This window comes from Etheostoma cragini, chromosome 1 (assembly GCF_013103735.1).
Source record: "Etheostoma cragini isolate CJK2018 chromosome 1, CSU_Ecrag_1.0, whole genome shotgun sequence".
NCBI lineage: Eukaryota > Metazoa > Chordata > Actinopteri > Perciformes > Percidae > Etheostoma > Etheostoma cragini.
The window spans coordinates 16,468,596-16,489,257 of NC_048407.1; the positions used below are offsets into that span (position 1 = coordinate 16,468,596).

Here is a 20,662-nt window from a genome sequence, read left to right on the forward strand (position 1 = left end):
AGCAGTAAGAGGAGCAGGAGCAGTCAGAGGAGCAGGAGCAGTAAGAGGAGCAGGAGCAGTAAGAAGAGCAGGAGCAGTAAGAGGAGCAGGAGCAGTAAGAGGAGCAGGAGCAGTAAGAGGAGCAGTGAGAGGAGCAGGCCCAAGGAGAGGGCAAGGTAGAGGTGTAAGAATGCGTGGTGGTGGCATTCCAAGGGCTGCAAGAACAGTAGTCAGTGAGGAAATTCGTGCCAGTATCGTTGACCATGTAATCAACCACGGTCTTTCACTAAGAGAGGCTGGTGAAAAAGTGCAGCCCAATTTGAGGCGGTCAACGGTTGCCTCCATTATACGCATCTTTCAACAAACCAACAGGTAAGTGTTGCATTTTACATGGATTGTTTCTACTCTCACTTGTCATGTCAATAAGGTCACACAGTAATGCATATGTTAGTTTTTTGTCCCTCTAAAGAATGCAACGTCTTCCACCCTCTGGGGGAAGAAGAAAGCTCCTCAATAATGATCAAGAGCTGGCCATTGTAGAAATGGTTGTTGCAAATAATGCAATAAAACTGCATGAAATTCAAGCTAGAATTGTGGAGGACCATGAGATATTTGACAATATCGATAGCATCAGCCTCACAACCATTACACGGACATTGTCCAAACACAGAGTGCGGATGAAGCAGCTCTACACTGTTCCCTTTGAGAGGAACAGTGAGAGAGTCAAGGAGCTACGACGACAGTATGTCCAGGTATAGTGTATATTCAATTCATTGTCCTGGCTTTGCACATTGCAAGCAGGTAACATACACAGTAATAGGTTACAGTACAGTATGGTATACAGTAATGACATGATTTACAATAACTTTGTTTCAGAGAGTTATGGAATTGGAGGCCAACCAGGCCCCTCATGAATTCATATACATAGATGAGGCAGGATTCAATCTGGCCAAAAGGCGTCGACGTGGACGAAATATAATTGGAAAAAGGGCCACAGTTGATGTGCCAGGACAGAGAGGGGCAAACAGTACCATGTGTGCGGCAATTGCAAAGGCAGGATTACTCCATCACAGATGTCAGGTTGGACCCTATAATACCGAGCGCATCCTTGTCTTTCTCAATGATCTCCACCAGCACCTGGTTCCAGAGCAGGATCAGGAGGGTGAAAACATGTGGACCTTTGTAATTACCTGGGACAATGTGGCTTTCCATCATTCGCAAGCAATAACAACATGGTTTGAAGTCCACCCAAGACTGGTAAGTCTCTTCCTTCCACCCTATTCACCTTTCCTCAACCCCACAGAGGAGTTCTTTTCTGCATGGAGGTGGAAGGTTTATGACCATCAGCCACATGACCAGATGTCCCTCCTTGAAGCCATGGATGCTGGCTGCAGGGACATCCCAGTTCATGACTGCCATACTGATCCGACATACTAAGCGTTTTTATCCCAGGTGCATCGCCTTGGATAATATCAGATGTGATGTTGATGAAAACAGTGGCCTAACCCTGTTAAACATTACAGTACATGTGGACATACAATTCCCAACCAAGAAATGTAGTGTAAAAATGGTGGATTGCATGTTTTGCATGCAAATACCTGTAAAACTGAAACATAAACGTCTATGCAGTTTTTCTAATGTCAACAATAGCAAATATTCTGAAACCTGGTGTACTTTGATTGACTGCATGTACTTTGTGAAGTGAAAACAAGTGTTATTCTTTGACAGAATAATTTCATTTTGAGCCAGGTTTCCAGGGTTTTGGTAAGGTTAGTGTGTGCAGAGAAAGATGTGTTCTATTTGGAAAAGAAGAGTTAGTATATATTCAACAAAATGTGTTTTTGAGAAGAAAATTATCCATTTGGCCAATTGTGTTTTGTAGGTGTGAGTCTGTGTTAAGAGTTTAGAAAAAGTATCTGAAGTATGGGTAAGCGCTTGTTAGCGATTGAAAAAAACTGTATAATCCTTTTGTTTCCCTTTGACTCCTTGCTGTCAAAGAACAACACTCACTTACTGTAACACATACAGAATAGTGTAAAAACAGATGGTCATGCGATTGAATGAACCTCAACCCCTAAGTGTGTTTCCCAGATGGGAATCAGCATTGATTGATCTATTTGCATAACTTCAATCAGCTGTTTATCTCATTTGCAGTAACATGGGAATACATGTAAAATGCAGGATATATGTTTGTGTTTACATTTACAATATGAAAAGATGTTCACTTTGACTTTAGCCTAAGTTAGTTTTAGAACATGATGTAATCTGTTTTGTCATTTATTTGTCAGAAAAAATCCCTTGTTTTGCCTTTTGTGTCAAAGCAACAAGAACTGTGTTAATAGTATGGCCCACACAGACAGATGTTTTGCTAACTGTGTTAAGAGTTTAGGAAAGTTGTTAGACGTGTTGAAAAATATTCATAGCAATCGTAAAAAACTGTAAGCAATCATGTGTTTGCTCACCTGATGATTGTGTTTCACAGATTGGTGGTAACATGGCAGTCAGTGCTTTGGAATTACAAGGAAGTGACATCATGATATACTTCAGTGTCTATTGTATGCAAGTGTTTAGTGCTTTACAAATCACTGTGTGTAATGTTTTGTGAAAATGTGAGGCTTACATTATGCGTATAGTGGTATGCTTTGGTCCTTTAGTGTAATGTTTTGATAATTGTGTAATACTTTTGATTTCAGTGTGTAAGCAATCAGAGAAAAACTGTATTACTTTCAATGTAAGTCAATCTACTGCATTACTATGAGTCCTGGTTGACTGAAAGAATGAACTCAACACTTAATTTAGTTTTCCTTTTTTTAACTTCATCTTTTCTATACCTTGTTCATTACTCAAAACATGTATGTGGGAAGCTTACCTGCCTATACTCTAAACACATAAAGACAGTAAAAATGCATTTGGAATACTGTGCTTTTTTTTTTTTTACATTGACAAGTCTTTAAATCAACTGCAACCATCAAACAACATCAAACAACCATTACGCTGCCTCCAAGGGTCAAGACCTCCCGTGGGATTCAACAAACCTCTGTGGGTTTAAGGAGTTGTTGTTTTTTCTCAATTTTATGTAATAGTGTGGCCATTAAACAACAGCTCAAACAACTTGATACACAGTAGATATGATATAGCATTAGTCAGTGTTTTTTTGTAAACTTTGAAAGTCATTATGCTGAAATGTGCGAGTAAAATCGCCGTTTATGCTGTAAAAAAATATGTGAAACTATTGAAAACTACACATGCATAAACATTCAAACTCCAGCAACTACTGGGGTACATACTAAACAAAACAAACAGCTGAAAACCGAATGCCAGCTGGCTGGCAGCGGCCCGTATACATGGCTGGGGTTGTTTGTTATCTTTTTGGAAAACACCCACTGTCCGAGCATTTGCATTTCCTCTTTTTTACTCGTATAAAGCCTGTGTGCTCATCGCTTGGTCTCTCTCACAGAGTGGATGCACAAAGAGACAGTAGTAGAGTAGAGACAGGCAGAGCTACAGAAAGATAAAAAGAAGAAAAACTAGTCAGGAGGCAGCTAAAAGAGAGACAGAGAGAGAGAGACCAGCTAAGAGCATACTTATATCAAGGTTGGACATGGCCAGGTTAGATGTCGTAGAAACCTTTCATGGTATCATGTTTCCTGGACACCTGCACACCCAGGATTCCTTACAACTTGCTCTCAAATTTCAGTTTCAGGACACGGATATCGTCATCGTCTCCTATCCAAAGTCAGGTAAGAAGAGACAACCAACTGATCAGGATACATACATAGCACATGCAGTGTATTTAAGTCTATGCAACTAGCCACATGAGCATGTTGAGTAACTCATTGCAACATGTCAAAATCCATTTAGGTGTGCAATACTATGCCTGGAAGTTACATGATGCGTATGCAATTTATTTTCTTATTTTTTCTCAACAGGCACCACATGGATGCAGGAAATTGTATCTCTCATATCCAGCAGAGGGGACCCACAAGCGTCCCAAACTATCCCGAACTGGACTCGGGCTCCCTGGCTGGAGCACCATTATTTTGCTGCGGTACTGGAGGCCTCACCCACCACACCTCGAGTCATCACCTCACACCTGCCTCATCACCTGCTGGGGCCCACCCTCCAGGGCTCCAAAGCTAAGGTTAAATGTACATGTTAATTTGACTATTAAAACTACAAAGTATAGAGACAGGCCGACAAATTGGCAAGGCCAGTTTACATATTAGCAGACAGATCGGCATCAGAGTTAGAAAGTGTAAGGAAATTGTAATATAGAAAGGACAAAGGTTTGAGGTAATTTATTGACAGCGAACACTATTCCGCTCAGTATGTATCTTTGTTATCTTGGTACAGTCCAAACATTTTGACACTGTGGCTCTCTGTCATCTCAAAGGTCATCTATGTGAGCAGAAACCCAAAAGACGTGACAGTGTCCTTCTTTCATTTCCACAAAATTGCCAAATTCCTTCCTGAGGTTGGCTCATTTCCAGAGTTTTTAAATCAATTCCTGGAGGGCACACGTGAGTTAACGTCAGGACAAATAGATACATTTGTTTCATAGTTCTGTGAGGATGCTGACTTGTTGTACCTGTTCCAGTGCACTATGGCTCCTGGTTTGACCACATTAAAGGCTGGACCAGTCAGAAAGCAACTATGAGCAATCTGCTTCACATTACCTATGAAGAGATGTCATTGGTAATGGAGAAATGATTTGTCATTTTCATCAGACAAAATATCCATACACTTTATATTTTAAACAGTGTTATGGTTACGTTTGTGTTTGTGGTCATGGTTTTGTTTTTTTCTTCCCTGTTTTCTTTTCCTTCTCCGTGTTCCCTCCCTGGTCTTGTGTTGGTGTCTTGTTCTTCCCTGGTCTTGTGTTCCCCTGAGTGTCTGTATGTTCTTTTTCCTCTTTTATTTTGAAGTTATTTTAGTTTTTTATCTTGTCCTGTATTTTGTTTACTTCCTTTTTTGCTTTTTGGGATATTGTTTGCTCCTAAAAAAACGAAGTCCTATGCCTTCGTTTTTTTGTTGAAATGAAGTTTTTTTTTTAAAGCTCTCCTGCCTGCCGCCTACTCTGCTTTTGGGTTCTTATTTCACATCATTGCCACAAATAGACAACTAAAAGTGTACAATATCTCAAGATACTAGATCTTGTTCCTCAACCAAAAGGGTAGAGGGAAGACTAAAAGTGGAAGTGCATGTTGTGAAATTGTTGTTTACTCTGTCACTTCCTCAAATGTAACTTAAAATTTTACAGATTGTAATCATTTAGTCAACATTCTGAGAAGGTCATTGCACACTGCACTACAATTTTGGGCCGAGTTTTTGAACGACTTTTAATGTTCCTTCTTCCTGCTGTTAGGACCTACGTGGCGTCATAAAGAGGGTGAGCTCTTACCTACACAGTACCCTGCAGGAGGATGAGATCAACAATTGTGTGAAACATTGCAGCTTCAACAGCATGAAAGACAACAAGATGACCAACTACACCCTGGTCACTGCGGACATAATGGACCATAGCAAGGGCTCCTTCATGAGAAAAGGTAGGGCTGTTCTATTGAATGCTGATAAATCAAACCTGGGTAATTGGTTGCCTCCTGTGTCTCACAATACGTGATTCAAATGTAAAACTTAAGGGTTAGCACATCCCAAGAGTTCCCAATATAAATCTGAATGGTCGTAAGATATGAAAAAAAGTATTCTGTTACACAAATTGAAATTGTTTTGTGAAATATTGAATTATTTAGTCTCTTTAGGCCTCTAACAGCACTTTTACACCCATAGTTTGGTAGACTCTGTGGGATTCAGGGGTTAAGTTGCAACATATTTGCATTTTTCATTTGCTTCGATTGCGTTCACACTGCACTTTGTCAAATGCATCAAACGTTGTCAACAAATATTTTCCGGTCAAAGCAGTTGCTGATCTATTGGACAGAATATCTGAGTGAATCTTGCCAACATTTCTGGTCTCAGAAATAATGGAGCAACATCAAATGTATAACTTCTTGGGTTTTCTGGTTTTGCTTTGGTGCTATTATTTTTAGGTTTGTTTAAATCTGTAATGTCTCAAGACAAAGGAGTGAAAATTCTTATATTTAAACTCATGATTGGTTGAAAAGAACTATACGGACATTTAATTGTTTATTTAGTTTATAATGTTTAAAAAAATCTCATGTCTCCCCGTTCCCTTCCTACACTTAAGGCAAGATTGGAGACTGGGAAAACATGTTCACAGAGGAGCTGAATCAATATTTCAAAAGCATCTTCCAGTCCAAGATGGAGGACTGCGCTTTAGAGTTTGTGTGGGAGGACCAACATAAAGAGGAGACGCACACTAATGAACAAATCCCACTGAAGAACACAGCTGTAAAAAAAAGCTAAGTAAAGTTAGAAATTGTGTTGCATCCTGGGAGTTGTAGTTTACAGTAAATGATTATAGGGCCACTTTTTGACATGCAATGTGTAGTACGCTTCAATACCGGGTATGTATATTTCAGTCTTACTTTCATTGCAGTAATGTGTCTGTGCATGATGTGCCACTTATGTAATGATGCTCATTATGTGTCAATAAATGTCAGATCAACTGAAACCTCTTACAGTTGGTTGTCCAAATCATGTGTTCTTTAGTGCAAAACAAGTGGCACTTAAGGTTGCCAATGTTTAATTCAAGCAAAGAAATTGACAGTTATACAGGCAGCAGAACTCTGAAAAGAGAGTAAAGGACAGGTCAAAGGTTATATTTTAAATCCCCTTTCCAGAGGGCTGAGCGGCCCTTGTGCCTTCTGTCACTTTACACCACCCAATAAAAAAGGTGTTGCTCCCCCTCCAGTTTCCATGCACTTGAAAGCTTCGATCAAATCCTATCTAATCTGTGTGTGTCTATACAAGAATAGAGTGAACACACGTTACAGATAGTACAGAACACACTGTGCTCTGTGACTGCAAGTCTGATTTCTGATAACTGGCGGACATGAGCATTTATCCAAAGGTGGAATTCAAATTGTTGATTGATGAAGACATGAAAGGGGTGTGTATTGTAGAGATTGTATTTTTGTTTTGGATTGTTTTGCCTTTATTTTATAGTGCAGCTGAAGAGACAAGGAAGGTGGGTTGAAATCAGATCAAACTCTGGCCAATGCAGGAAGGATTCAGCGCCCGCTCTGCTAGGTGAGTCACCTGGGCTGTCCCGAGCTTACTCCAACTTTATAGAAGCATTTCACGCATCAAAGTCTGTTTAGGGACAGTTCATTTTTTTATTTAAGGGGCTACTGGAGGGGTTTTGGGATCTTTAGACAAAGTAGACTTCACCCTCCTTTGCCAGCAATACATTTTTCTATAACCCTCCAAAATAATGAAAAAAAAAGGCATATGATCCTCTCCAACAATGCATTGATGCCTTCAGTTCTGGTTTGCGCATGGCAAAGATGTACAGATGTACAGATAGCCACTGTCTTTCTCATCTTCTAAACATCACACTCCACTGGTATGGTGACCATTTCAGCAGGTTCACGTATTTACATTGTTGTGGAAACACAAACTAAATTCATTACTTCAAATACTAAGCTCTATTTTGCATGGGCTTTCAACACATTTACTGGTTGCTATGGAGATGAGAAGTTTAACTAACGCGTAACCGCAATCAGAGCTCACACAAAAGTTGAGTGACCCCACCTCCCCCAGACTAAAAAACATTGGGTGACCCTCCCCTCCACAAAGAATAAAAAAACCTAACTCTCAACTATTTTACTCCGGTGGTCCATTCCATAAATACCAAGTACAACTGCATATGTGAAAAAAAATGGTGTAAAAGCTTTTGTGACTCCAGAGGGATCTGTGTAAAATATGACAAATGAACAACTGAACTGTTGGTTGTCGAGTTGCATTTTGGGTAATGTAGGTGCCCGGTTCTGACAAAGAAGAGGAAGAATGTGTAAAATAAAAAGACATATCTCTGGTTCTGCAGCATCACATTTGATCAGTTTTAAAAACTGTCCTTTGTTAGTCCATCAAGAGGAGTGCATTGACAGTTTGGTGGAGTACTCTTATCCATTAGAGCAAGTGTTTAACTTTAAAGGGCAAGGTCTCTCAAATTACAAAACAAGTTTCTTATTTTAGCCTCTTTCATACAGTCTATGATTTTAACAAAAAGCTCAAATCTAACTGGGGGCTGCCTGATAAGAAAAACATTTTAGTCAATCTAACATGCTTTTCTTTGAGAAGGTTGTGGTGTAGTTCTTTTTTTTTAAACGATGCTTTAAGTGCAGTCGTTTGAAAACAAGGCTACAGTTGTGAAACCATGTATCACCTTTTTTATCCCGGGCACACAAGGTTGATTCAGCTGTGTACAGATGATTTGAATAATCTAGCAGCAGCCATAGCCTGGTTTATTAGTTTGCTTTCACTTTCACATAAGAGTGCTGCTGATACTTACCCAGCTTGTTTTGAATTTTACGGTTGCCTGTATGTGTATGGTGTCTGTATGTTCTTCCTGCATTTGTGTATTGACTTGTGGTCACGTGTGTGTGCCTTTGATGTTAGCTGGCCTAACTGGAAAGAACCAACATTCAAAATCAAGCTTATGCAACAACCTAGACGAATGATGTAGCTTGTCTTTTCCAAATGTGGTATGAAAGCTTGTTTCATAAAATAATCATTACTCAAGTCTTGTCTTTAGATTAGTTTGTAAATTAGATTCAGATGCTCAGAAAACCCACTGTAGGTGAAGAAAACTATGGGAAGACATACTTTTTCTGAATGATACACAGTTCCCTCTTTTTGTAAAAGTGGTTTGCCTTTTTTCACCTTCTGTCACTGATCTGGTTGTGTTGTGTTAAATGTACAGCGTAATCAAGTTGACAAGGGCTCCAGTGTGCTGTTGTATCAGCTGTTAGAGAAGTCAATGCATGGTCACACATACACTCACACATGGTTGTTGCATTCCTGCTCTTTGCTGTGCACACACACTCCCACATTTCGCCATGTGTGACGAGCCATTTCACACTTCTCTATATGCAGCTTCAGACGACTCTGCTGAAGGGAAGGAAGTTGAAGGGTAAAGCTGGTGTCAGTGTTAATTGCCTCGGATCAGCACAGTTCAAACCTACAGCCTCTGTTCAAATTTGGAAATCTTTTTTTATGATTATCATTATTAATGGTGTTGCTAGCCTGTTTCGGGTAGGGAAGAAATTTTGAGCTGACAAAAGACTGTCATAAAATTATTATTTATATATATATATATATATATTATATATTTATAATTGTTATTTAGCCCACTCATTGGGATTTTTGTTGACATTCTCAAATCAAATAATTAAATCATTGCTTTAAAGGCAAAAGAGACCATGTAAATGTGGTGTACATTCCACACAGGTGTTTTCAATTCAGGCTAATTGAACCCAACACTAGGTGCAACATTGCTAAAAGAAGTCAGGGAAAAGCCCCGGAGCCTGCATATTATAATAACAACAATAATAATAATTACAATGACTTTATTCAGGACACAAATAAAAGGTCCATTGTACATTAAGGATGACAACATTTATAAACATGGCAATAAATATACAGTACAATTCATATAAATTAAAAAGGTCACCAACCTTTACCTTTAATATGCAAACAGGAGCTCCAATGTCTCCGCAGTCTAGATGTATACCTAAAGCTTGTATAATTCTGTTTTCTGAGACAGACATTTTACACATTTATTGAGGAATAAAGTTTCTAATTAAGACAGAACAGGTGTGCACACCAACACTAACAAACATTTGACTAGCACTACACCATCTTGGTTGTTTTAGAAGCAGTCTCATGCCATCATTGTACGCCACATTCAGTCTCCGCATGTTCTTATTCCTACAAGACCGCCACAGATGGGCAGTATATAGTGGTGGACATATCGCTAAGAATAAAGCAACCTTAACAAAAGCAGAACACATACCAAATTTACGTGCAAGCACATTAGCCTGAGCATATATCTTGCAACACTGTCTGTTAATGTCCTTATCTTAATTATCATTAACAATATGACGGTCAGGATATTGATATTATTTACAAAATGCAGTTGGTGCTGACGTTGTTGTTGCTGGTGGTAATACCATTATAACGCAATCAGGATTTGCTCATTCATTTGTTCATTCATTTTCATTCATACAGAAAAGTCTATCCACCAAAGTGCCGTGCCATTCTACTCACCAATACCAGGGAGATGCAACACACACATGGTGACGACACATAAGTATGTCATGGAAAGTTCTTTAGTGCTTTAGCAAAATCACTTTGTGAAACAAAAAAGAAAGGGATCAAATGCATGCAATGTAATTAAACCTTGGTTTGAACCCTGGTCCGGACATTTAGGTACGAAAACACCCTATCACATTGATTTATTATTGTAAACATTATTTATTTGACAATTAATTTTTACTTTTGATAGACATTTTAATACTTTGTCTAACATAGTTGATATTGTGTATTGTGTGATAATGAGGCACCCCGAGACCTGGTTTTCCAACCACAGTATAGAAATTAACTACTGACTGCCCTCAACCTGCAAACGTCTTCTTTAAAAAACTTGGTTTGGGAAAAATCAGAGTAGAACCGCACGACTAAGAGTTCTTGAAAATGTGATAAACATCTGGGACACATAAACTCTGCCCGGGATTGGCAAAGGTGGTTTGTCACTGATTAGAGTGATACCAGGAGGTTTGATGGGAATCATGACAGGTGGTTGTGCCCCGGACAGAAGGAATGAGAAGAACATGCTGTTCCACATTTAGAGGGAAACCAAAGATGTGACTGACTGTGTGTTTCTGTGATCTGGGATTTGTCTGATAATTTTTTTAACAGATGTTTTTGTTCCAGTGGACACATAACCTAGACACTTCTACGTACTTGCTCTTTATTTCTCTTTTCCATTACAGCTGTAATAACACCATGCAACTCAGTGGAAAATCACAGAAAAGCTCATGTTGTGCAGTATAGCACATCCATTTTGAGACTGTTATACAACTAAACATCAACACTGAGATGAATGTCCTACTTTCAAAATTGTGAATTTTGTTTTGAAAGTTTCTCATATGGGAAGTTAGGTTAAATATAAGCTTGGAATTTAACTATCAACTGCTTCCAGGACTCCAGCAATTGCAGCCAACGTCTGTAATTTCGGAAATCAATTAAAAAATATCAAGTTTTTGTGTGACTGATGGAAACAAAATTTATGCAAAAGAAGCTGCAATGCATAGTTTATTGGACAATTACCACTTAAATTTACATCCACAAAAAACACATGTTTTGCCACTTAGATGCTCATCTTAATAACTGTCTGACAACATTATGGAAAGGTTCCTTAAAGAGATTGACCTTTCTGTTCAAGAGACAGATCAATTTTGTTTAACATTAAACAGCCCTGAAATCGCTATCTTCTTTCCCCTGTTCCAACAATCACCACTCTGGTTTGAGTGAAATAAACCCTTAAAGGAGAATTCCGGTCAATTTCAACACGTAGCTCTATTTGTAAATTTGGAGTGCTGTCAGTAGAGAGAAAACCAATTAGTGCTGTCTACATTGTGTTATCCTCCTGCTAGAGTTAACACCCAACAGGGCAATTTTAAATGTGTATTTAGCCTCTGAACATTTTTAAATGCTGCTATAGATGTGAAAGAAATGCATGAACTAAACAATGCTGAATTAGCAGAACTTTCATGCATTTTTTTCACATCTACATCAGTCAGATTCACTGTGTTCAAATGGAAGGAATCACTTCACATGGGTAGGCGCTTTTAATGACATTTTGAACATGTTTAGAAGGTGAAAAGAAGTTTAAAACTTGCCCCGTTTCAGCCTGTTGGGTGCAAATCTAGCAGGAGGATAACATGGTGTAGACAGCCCCAACTGGTTTCATTTTTCTCTCTACTGACAGCACTCCAAATTTACAAACAACAGAGCCACGTGTTTTAATCAACCGGAATTTTCCTTCAAGTCTCCCGTTTACATGCAAACATGTGCTAGCTCCATTCACGCTAAAAGTAATGTTTGTTTAAATGGAATCTGGCTAAGGCCAGTTGGGGGCTCTTTTGGGTTAAACAATAAGGAACTGTCTCTTTACCAACAAGGTCTATCTCTAAAGGGATCCTTACCATAAAGTTGTCAGAGACTTCTAATAATCTGAGCCTGGCAGTGGCAAAACAGCATTTAGTGGACAAATTATAGTTTTGTTGTTCACATTAGTCAGTTAGACAACAATGCATAGGAAAATAGGGTCCAAGTTGAAAAATACCAAAATGGTTCTATAAGTGCAGTACCCAAGTAAATGTACTTTAAACAGTGTGGATTGACACAATGGTGGCATAATGCCCATTCATTCTATCAGGCTAAATTAGGTGGTTAAACTGGGAAAGAACAACTTTTGTAGGCCTTCTGACAGTAAATATGGACATCCATGTTCACATGTTGAATGAATAGAACATGAGTGCCATCACTACTTCCTTTGCAGATCCTGATAAATGCATGGATGATTGTGAATAAACACCAGGTGAGCGAGAGAGAGAGAGATCAGCACTGCAGTGGATCTGACAAGACTTCCTAATACTTTGAGTTTATTTTGTTTCTATTTTGAAGAGAAATATTGTTCATGACCAAGCAAGGAGTAAAGCTGATCCATTGCCAGAGTAAATCCTGTTTTGACAACCAGTGGAAAATGGTCCATCAGGTGATGGAGTATATTGTATCTATTGTATTATTGCTTGGTGTGTGTGTGCTATACAGTAAATATGAAGGTAGGTGATGAAGCTCAGAAAGCTTCAGTTTCCCAGTTACACATGAGGACAGAGTACATAACCTGGCAGCTGAGTACACATCAAGCTTCAGGGCTTAGAAAACACCATTATTTTCTAGTGTTCGATGATTAAATCTACAAACAGCCGGTATCAGTGGTAACCATACATCCGCCTTGAAACTGAGCTTCTGTTTAATGTGAGACAAAATCAACAATAACTGTACAAGCGTCAGAGAGCGTCACATTTAAATAACTATTAACTGAGTAGACTTGCTCAGTGTTATCTTTGCATATCTAATAATCTTTACAGAACTAGGATTAAATTAAATTAAACAAAACAGACACACAGATCGCTACCAACCCCTCCCCCCCTCCACACACACACACACACACACACACACACACTGTTGCATCAGAGAAAAGAATTTCACAAGCTGTTTCGCTATTTTTCTGTGGATTGTAACCTCACAAACAGTAAACACTTAATAATATCCCCAAGAGAACAAATTACTTGAATCAACAACCTCTATTTTGATCCGGAAGTCTGAAACACACTTCTCCTGTCCCCCCCATGCATATAAGCAAACTTTACGCTTGCAATGCGGTTTCTTTTAAAGGCTATTTGCATATAACATGTACAACGTTCAGACCTACGTCTTTTTTTTCCTGTCTCCATTTTCTGTTTCCTGACCGAAATTGGATCGACCAATTAGCTTACATTGGGGCCATGGGGGTAAAAATTCTTATTAATGTGCATAAAGAAGCCAAGAAAAGATGGAAAAATCTCCAAAGGGTATCAAATGACAGATTAGACATTTCTATAATATGTCTGAAAAAGTTAGATTTTCTTTCCATCATTTACACTTTCAAAATAACACAAAACTAAAAAACGGCGTCTGCAAAAGTTTGGGCACCCTGCAGAGTTTATAGCATGCACCGCCCCCTTTGGAAAGCTGAGACTGGACAGTGTCATGGATTGGTCTCAATCATCTTCTGGAATCACCTCTTTGCTCCCATCCCATTAATCTTAGCTTGTATATCTTCACACTAAATTCAAAAAGACCAGGAGGAAAAGAGGAACAGAGGGCCTGTCGTCTTGGACTCACACTTTGATTTTTCCTTCCCTCTTATCTTTCTCTTGGCTGGACAGGCAGCTGTTATCACCCCACTTTGTCGTAGAAAGCATTTGTTGCTGAGGCAGTTCATGATCTTTGACAGAGTGGACACATCTGCCAGACAAAAATATCTTTCAAGTCCTGCTGCTACTGGTGGAAAAAATAAACACATCTGCAGGCAACACTTGAAAACCTCAGATTCTGAGTTAAGTCATTCACTTATATATTCTATCCTCAAATTTTGCCTTCACATGAGTGACTGCAATTGATGAAAGGTTTTCTCAATCTTTGGAGCCCTCAAGTACTTTTCTTTAAGTTAACTGTGTACCAAAAAAAATTGCGTGTGTACAGAAGTCAACTTTTAAATCAGCAACTCATCCAAATTGAATTTGCTGCTATTTGGTAACCCATATTAACACCCACCCCGACATCTCACTTCTGTGCACTAAATGCCATTGTATGCTCCTGACAAAAACTTGTTTCTAAGTGCTTGTAGCTTTTCCAAAAAGACACACAATGGCAGTCATAGAGACAGGCAAGACGCAGGAACTGTTTAATTAAATGCGCAAATAACAGTGCACTCTCTCAGTCTTTTCTGGAAGGCTTTAATAGTGTTACACTTGTTTGTTCACAAAAAGTGACATAAGTAGTTGTGAAAAGAAGGTAAAAGGGAAATGGCTCAATAACAATGTCTCTCTTCTTTCTCCTTTACAGTCATAAACTCTATGCCTTGTTTTTGGCCATTTGATCAAATGATCGATATATTGACGTTTTTCACAGAGAGATTTGTTTGTATTATAGCAAACAAGAACAATTGCAAATACCACATTCGTGCATTGTTTTCCTTTCCAATCGCAACGTTTAAGTGGCCGAACACAGCAGTGGTTACATTGCATTTCATAAAATTCCCTGACTCAAAACATTGCAATAATTTCTCCTCAAAATCAGAAGAACAGAGCCTAAAGCTCTACGACTGCCATAAGTACATCTTAGACATTACATCAGAGCGCAGAGCGGACGATTTCTCTGTATCCCCTCTGATGACACTGTGGATCCAGGGCAAATACGAGGAAATCTTCAAATAGACGCCATACTTGTAGCTATTGCAAGGCTTGTCGTAGGAAAGGATTCCTGCAGCGAAAATGTCCCCAGTTTTAGCATCTGTGATAGCCAGAGCGCTTCCTGCGTCACCAAAACAAACATTTTCTGCATACTTGGTGGGTCCAGTGCAAAACATGTCATCGTCTACAGCTGGTGTGAGCTCAATACTTTTATATTCTGCCTTACAGTCAGAGTGATTGACCAGGGGAAGTATGAGGTATTTGAGTGATGTAGCAGGAGTGAGGAGGATCCCCCATCCCCAGCCGGTGAGGACCCCTGACCTTCCTACGGTGTCTGCCAGGTCGTGGCCACTGTCTGGCAGGGGGATGGGGGTCACTTTATCGCTCACAACCACAGGCTCCTTCAGCTGAATCAGAGCAAGGTCATTGTCCCAGTCAGATCGGTTCTGGAAGCCTGGATGGAGAACAACCTGCAGAAGTGAAAGGTAAAATGAGAGAGAAAGTCTAATTTAAGACACAAATCTTTAAAAAGTAGTTGGTAGCGTACTTGTCTAGGACTAACACTACGGATTAAAATGCATTTGGTGCATATTTGGGTATTTCCTGCAGATGAAATGTTTTACTTGCTCACCTTCTCCACAGCAACCTCTTTGGAGGCATCAGCTTCCTTCCTTCCAGTGATTCCCAGGTACACTTTAGGAATGACAGGATCTTTTCCCTGAATGTCCAGTCGACTCTTCCTGACAAACAGGTTTCTGCCAGCCGTCAAAATCCAGCGCTCGGAGATGAGCGCCCCGCCTCCATAGCCCCCATCCAGCACACTGTCAGCGATGTAGACCATGGCCTGCCAGGGGACATGAGGAGCCAGGGTCCCCCCAATCATCCGTCTGGAACGGAGTGATGTTAACCTGGATGCTGGGATGTAAATGCAGCATGTATTTTTATTTCATACACTGTATCTATGTACTTGTTTTTTGTAGTCGGAAGATTTTCAGTTTTTTTACTTGTTTTACATTCACAGATAATGTTCTCTTATCTTATGACCTGGTAAATGTAGACAGGTCATGTCAAGACAACAATCTTTAAATTCTAGTGATTCAATTTTGTTAAATATGATGCTTAACATGCGCTTTTATGATTCTTCTTATGGCTGGTTCAAATCTTATCTTTCTACTAAAATTCAGACTGTTGTTGTTGATGGTATTAAATCAAGTCCCCAAATAGTTGATAAGGGTGTCCTACATGGATCCATATTAGAGCTCCTAATTGAATTGGTTAATCAATTTATTCAACACACTAAACAATGGCTCACAAGTTAGATGCATTAGCGAGGCTGCATGAACATGCATTGTAGAAACATATTACAATTTTTAATCACATTTCATTTTATATTTAATGTTTTCTTTCTCTCTTTGCTTTCTCTCTTTTTTTTAGCTGAAAATAAGCTTCTTTATTTTTTCAACATGCCTCCATTCAGTTTAGTCACACCTCTCACTGGTCTTTCATTGCTTGGTTTGTCGTAATTTTTTAAGAACCGTTTCAGAAGAGCAGGCAATTTCCCTGTTAGATACTGTAGCTCTTTAGCCACATGAAGGACAATATCTGAAATGAACAGTAATAGCCAAGGTCTCAGATCCCACAGGAAAGGCTGTGTCATTTTATGCAGGAGTTATCTATCTGAACAGCAGCTGCCAAGGAGCTATTATGTAAAACAGTAGTTTTAGAGAACTGGAGCCTGGACCAACTTAAATTCATTCAAGTGGTATGTACAACTACAGAATATAAGTTTGAATTAAGACACCATGTTTATAAGTCTATAGCATGTTTGTGTTTGTATATGTTACCTGACACAGAGCGTTCAATCCTTTCATTGGTTTGTGCCACATCTGCCAGACAGGCCAATGCAGCCAGGAGGAGCACAGTGAGAGAAAACCTATGAAACAACAGATTCATGTGGTAAACAAACATTACATTTGTCATTGCTCAGTTAAGGATCAAGAATGACAAATTGTAAACAATTTGAGTTATTTAGTTGCAGACTTTAAGCATTTGATTTACAACAGTTTACAAAACATAACTGGATAATTATTGAAAATTCAACAAAGTAAAATAGCTTTTTAGATATTAGATCAGACCTGTCATAGTAAAAAGTATGCTTACACTCATAGATTGTAACCTGTTTGTTGTAAATAATGACATGGCTCAACATTTGGTACTGAGAAAGAGTGTAGTCAGTTGGACTCAAATAGATTAAAGAATTAGAATATTTTCTTAACTTACCACATTTTGTTGATAATATTCACCTCACCTTCTTGAGTTTGTTGTGCCTTTTGGAGTTGAGGAGTATTTATACCTGCTGAGAGATTAAACTTTTACTCTGGAAATTTTTGCTTGACAGAAAAACATTGATTCCTGGAATCTAAAATAGGGGTTGCGAAATCTTGCTTTTCATCTGTTTGGAGACTCCGTACATTTTGGAGTCTGGAAATAGAGTATTTTGACTGTATTCAACAGTTTGATCATACTGTAAAACATTCTCATGTTTTGATTCCTTTACGTAGAGTTTTGCTTGATTTTTCTGATTTGTAACTGTTAAGCTCAGTTGGGAATCCTGTGTTGATTTTAATAGGATTGGATGTTTTGCAAAGTAAAACCATTTCACAAGTCAGTGTTTCATCAGTTTGCAAAGCAAGATGTTCACTAACAGCTTGTACTATTTGCATCATAGTTGTGAATCAACGTTTGCAAAAAGTAAACAAGGCTGGCTGTTTCCAACATGTTTATCTCTGGTCGATGAGAACATAATGATATTGCAACACGTTGTGCTGTTTCATTTTTTTCATCACAGAACATGAGGCACACATTGCCTCTTTAGATTTGAGTACAGGGAACAAAAACACACAATATTCCATCAAATTCCCGGCAACAAATAGTTAACGGTCACCGTTAACTATTTGTTAATCTGACTTACTGCTGTCACAGCAGTAAGTCAGATTTGTGCTGCAGGGAGGAAAGTCCAGCATTACAGCTTTGGGTATTTACCAAAGGTTGCAAAGAGGTAACAGAAGTTTACAATTAGTAAATATTATATTATTAAATTACATTTAATTCCAAAGTTATTACAATGATTTGCAATATTCATGTTGTCAAGACAAACCCAATAGTTTGAAATCAACAGGTATCTAAGTGACTTAAGTGACTAAGTGACTTAAGTAATTTAAGTGACTAAGTGACTAAGTGACTTACTTAAGTGACTAAGTGACTTAACACTAGCGTGATATAAAGATACTCAAAAAGACAGATTAACAAGAGAAAAATGTATTTTCACCTTAAAAATATTATAAAAATCCTCTTACACATACAGTATGTACAAATGTGTGTGTGATTGTGTATTTACACAGTTACATGCACATGAATACTGAGACAGAAAGTGTACAGAGAGAGCATTGAAAGGAAGCCTTCTGTTCTCTCCATGCAGTCTGTAATATACACGTTCTCACATGTAACAAGCCTGACTAGATACATTTCAGATTCATGTCTCAACTCAAAAGTTACTGGTGCACTCAAAATTATGGTGCCACAGCAGTAAAATATCAGACGCACAGCACACATGCTGAATATACATACATGAAATGATAAACAGGATAGAACACAAGAACAAATATTCAAAAATTAAGGTAATGGCACAAAGTGTAGAATGAACAAATGCATATGCAAGTTGGGAATAAAAATGTACTACTACTTAAATACAAATTTTAAAGATGCAAGTAAAACCTATGGTTGTGCAAGTTGCACTACAGTGCAGTATTGTGATGTACTGTATATGAGTTATATCTAACACTCAGTGATGAAGTGTTAAAAAGTTGTGTTGCTTCCGGTAGGAATGATTTCTTGTAGCGGTCAGTGCAACATCAAAGCTCATGGAGCCTCTTAGAGAAAGTGCTCTGCTGTTGGACCACTGTGGGGTGACGAGGGTGGTTGGGGTTATTCATGAGAGATAACAGTTAGTTCAGTGACCTTCTCTCCACCACAGCTTCAAATGTCTCCTGTTTGCAGCCAATTACGGAGCCAGCCTTCCTGATCAGCTCGTTTAGTCTGTTAGTGTCGCTGGCTCTGATGCTGCTGCCCCAGCAGATGGCGGAGGAGACCAGAGCGCTGGCAACCACACTGTGGTAGAACATCTCCAACATTCTGCTGCACACGTTGAAAGATCTCAGCTTCCTCAAGAAATAGAGTCTGCTCACCCCTTCTTGTAAACAGCAGTGCTGTTGATTAACCAGTTCAGACTGTTATCGACGTTGACGCCCAGGTATCTGTAATCCTCAACCAGGTCTTCATCCCGACCCAGAATGCAAAGGGGCTTCAGAGCCATTCCCTTAATCTTGAAGTCAATCACCATCACCACCAGCAGGTGATTTTTACTACAGGGTTTGAAATAAGGCACTGCAATCACAATTACATTTTTTTTAATCCTTAATATTTTTCACCACTGGATTTTTGTATCATACCAGCTCCTAGTATTCAGCCTTGTGACAAAATGAACGACTAAGCACACTAGCATGACATAAAAATACTCAAAAAGACAACAGATTAACAAGAGAAAAAAATGTTCACCTTAAAAATATAATAACACTCCTCTAACATACATATAGAATGCACAAATGTGTGAGTGTATTTATATAGTTATGGTAGGCACATGAATACTGTCACAGAAAGTGTACAGAGACTGCATTAAAGGGAAGTCTCCCTTTCCCTTCATGCAGTTGATGATATAACATCCCCACATGTAACAAGCCTGACTAGATAGAATTCAGATTCATATCTTAAACTTGAAAGTTAAGTAAATTGTGCAAAATAATTGAAAATGCATTCTTGGGAGCCTCAAGATATGTCATTGGTATAAGCAAGCGTATAATTGGATATGAAGATGTTGAAAATCAAACACTGATTTTAAATTAAGTCATTTTATGGTGGCAGTGTTACCAAAGCATGCATGCATGATACGCTTCCATGTCAGGTCAGCGTATCATTTACTGCCATTCGTTTTGGCACACTTTTGACAGAAAATAACTTCTCATCTATTATCTTTTACCGTGACTGTTATTACCAATGTTAATTTCTAACATCCCAACCGGCCCGTCAGACAACGCCTCCCAATAGCTTGGGTCTGTCTGAGGTTTCTAAGGGAGTTTTCCTTGCTACTGTTGCATTGCTTGCTCTTGGGGAAATACTAGAATTATTGAGTCCTTGTAAATTAGAGTAGTCTAGATTCCTTGGTATGACTTGATACTATAAGTAAATTAAATTTAATTGACTAGCGTGTTAATTAGCAGTAATAAGCCTGTGCCATGTTATCTCCTACAATGTACCCACACTCTCTGTCTCTGCAAGATAAAGTATGGTTCTGATTCTTTACACAGCTACCAGAAGACTTACAACTTTCAGACAGGCTGCTCACATCAGATCTACGTACATCTTCAAGCTCAGTCGGTGGCTGAGCAGCGTCTCTCGGCACTCACCGGCTTAGACGCAAGTTCCTACTTGTCCAACCTTTTGTCCAATGCCGCTGCCTTCCCCTCTTTTCACCTTAGCATGTTCTTGGATGGGGCGTGCAAATGCTTGTGGCAGCATTTCCCAGCTTCTTGGAACGGCCTTTCCTTTTTGTACGAGGACTTTGACATTCAGCTGTACACGATGCAGCTCCCTCCGTGGGTTTGGCGGATGCTACGGGGGGAGAT

At 39.0% G+C, this 20,662-nt stretch overlaps 3 protein-coding genes and 1 long non-coding RNA gene across 5 annotated transcripts; 2 read left to right on the forward strand and 2 right to left on the reverse strand.

Moving 5' to 3' along the window:
* Positions 1-128: 128 nt before the first annotated feature.
* On the forward strand, positions 129-1,416 carry LOC117948178. Its single transcript, XM_034877696.1, has 4 exons — positions 129-351; positions 449-731; positions 856-1,203; positions 1,300-1,416. Exons 1-4 carry the CDS (start codon positions 170-172, stop codon positions 1,414-1,416), a joined length of 930 nt encoding a protein of 309 aa, XP_034733587.1. The 5' UTR covers positions 129-169.
* A 2,005-nt stretch (positions 1,417-3,421) lies between these two features.
* sult5a1 (sulfotransferase family 5A, member 1) lies at positions 3,422-6,990 on the forward strand. 2 transcript variants are annotated; one of them, XM_034882350.1, is made up of 7 exons: positions 3,422-3,719; positions 3,909-4,120; positions 4,373-4,499; positions 4,577-4,674; positions 5,345-5,525; positions 6,185-6,322; positions 6,353-6,990. In XM_034882350.1, exons 1-7 carry the CDS (start codon positions 3,581-3,583, stop codon positions 6,361-6,363), a joined length of 906 nt encoding a protein of 301 aa, XP_034738241.1. In that variant the 5' UTR covers positions 3,422-3,580; the 3' UTR covers positions 6,364-6,990. The 2 variants fall into 2 exon arrangements, with proteins under 2 accessions (XP_034738241.1, XP_034738235.1); XM_034882344.1 differs by having other exon boundaries at positions 6,185-6,989.
* A 6,759-nt stretch (positions 6,991-13,749) lies between these two features.
* Positions 13,750-19,102, reverse strand: LOC117951045. Its single transcript, XR_004658039.1, has 3 exons — positions 19,091-19,102; positions 17,295-17,301; positions 13,750-13,916 (listed from the first exon to the last, which is right to left on the reverse strand). It is a non-coding gene; the product is annotated as an uncharacterized LOC117951045 (long non-coding RNA).
* On the reverse strand, positions 14,453-17,313 carry hp (haptoglobin). The gene is made up of 4 exons (XM_034882318.1): positions 17,205-17,313; positions 16,769-16,857; positions 15,556-15,839; positions 14,453-15,394 (listed from the first exon to the last, which is right to left on the reverse strand). The coding sequence occupies exons 1-4, from the start codon at positions 17,207-17,209 to the stop codon at positions 14,831-14,833; spliced, it is 942 nt and encodes a 313-aa protein (XP_034738209.1). The 5' UTR covers positions 17,210-17,313; the 3' UTR covers positions 14,453-14,830.
* Positions 19,103-20,662: the final 1,560 nt, after the last annotated feature.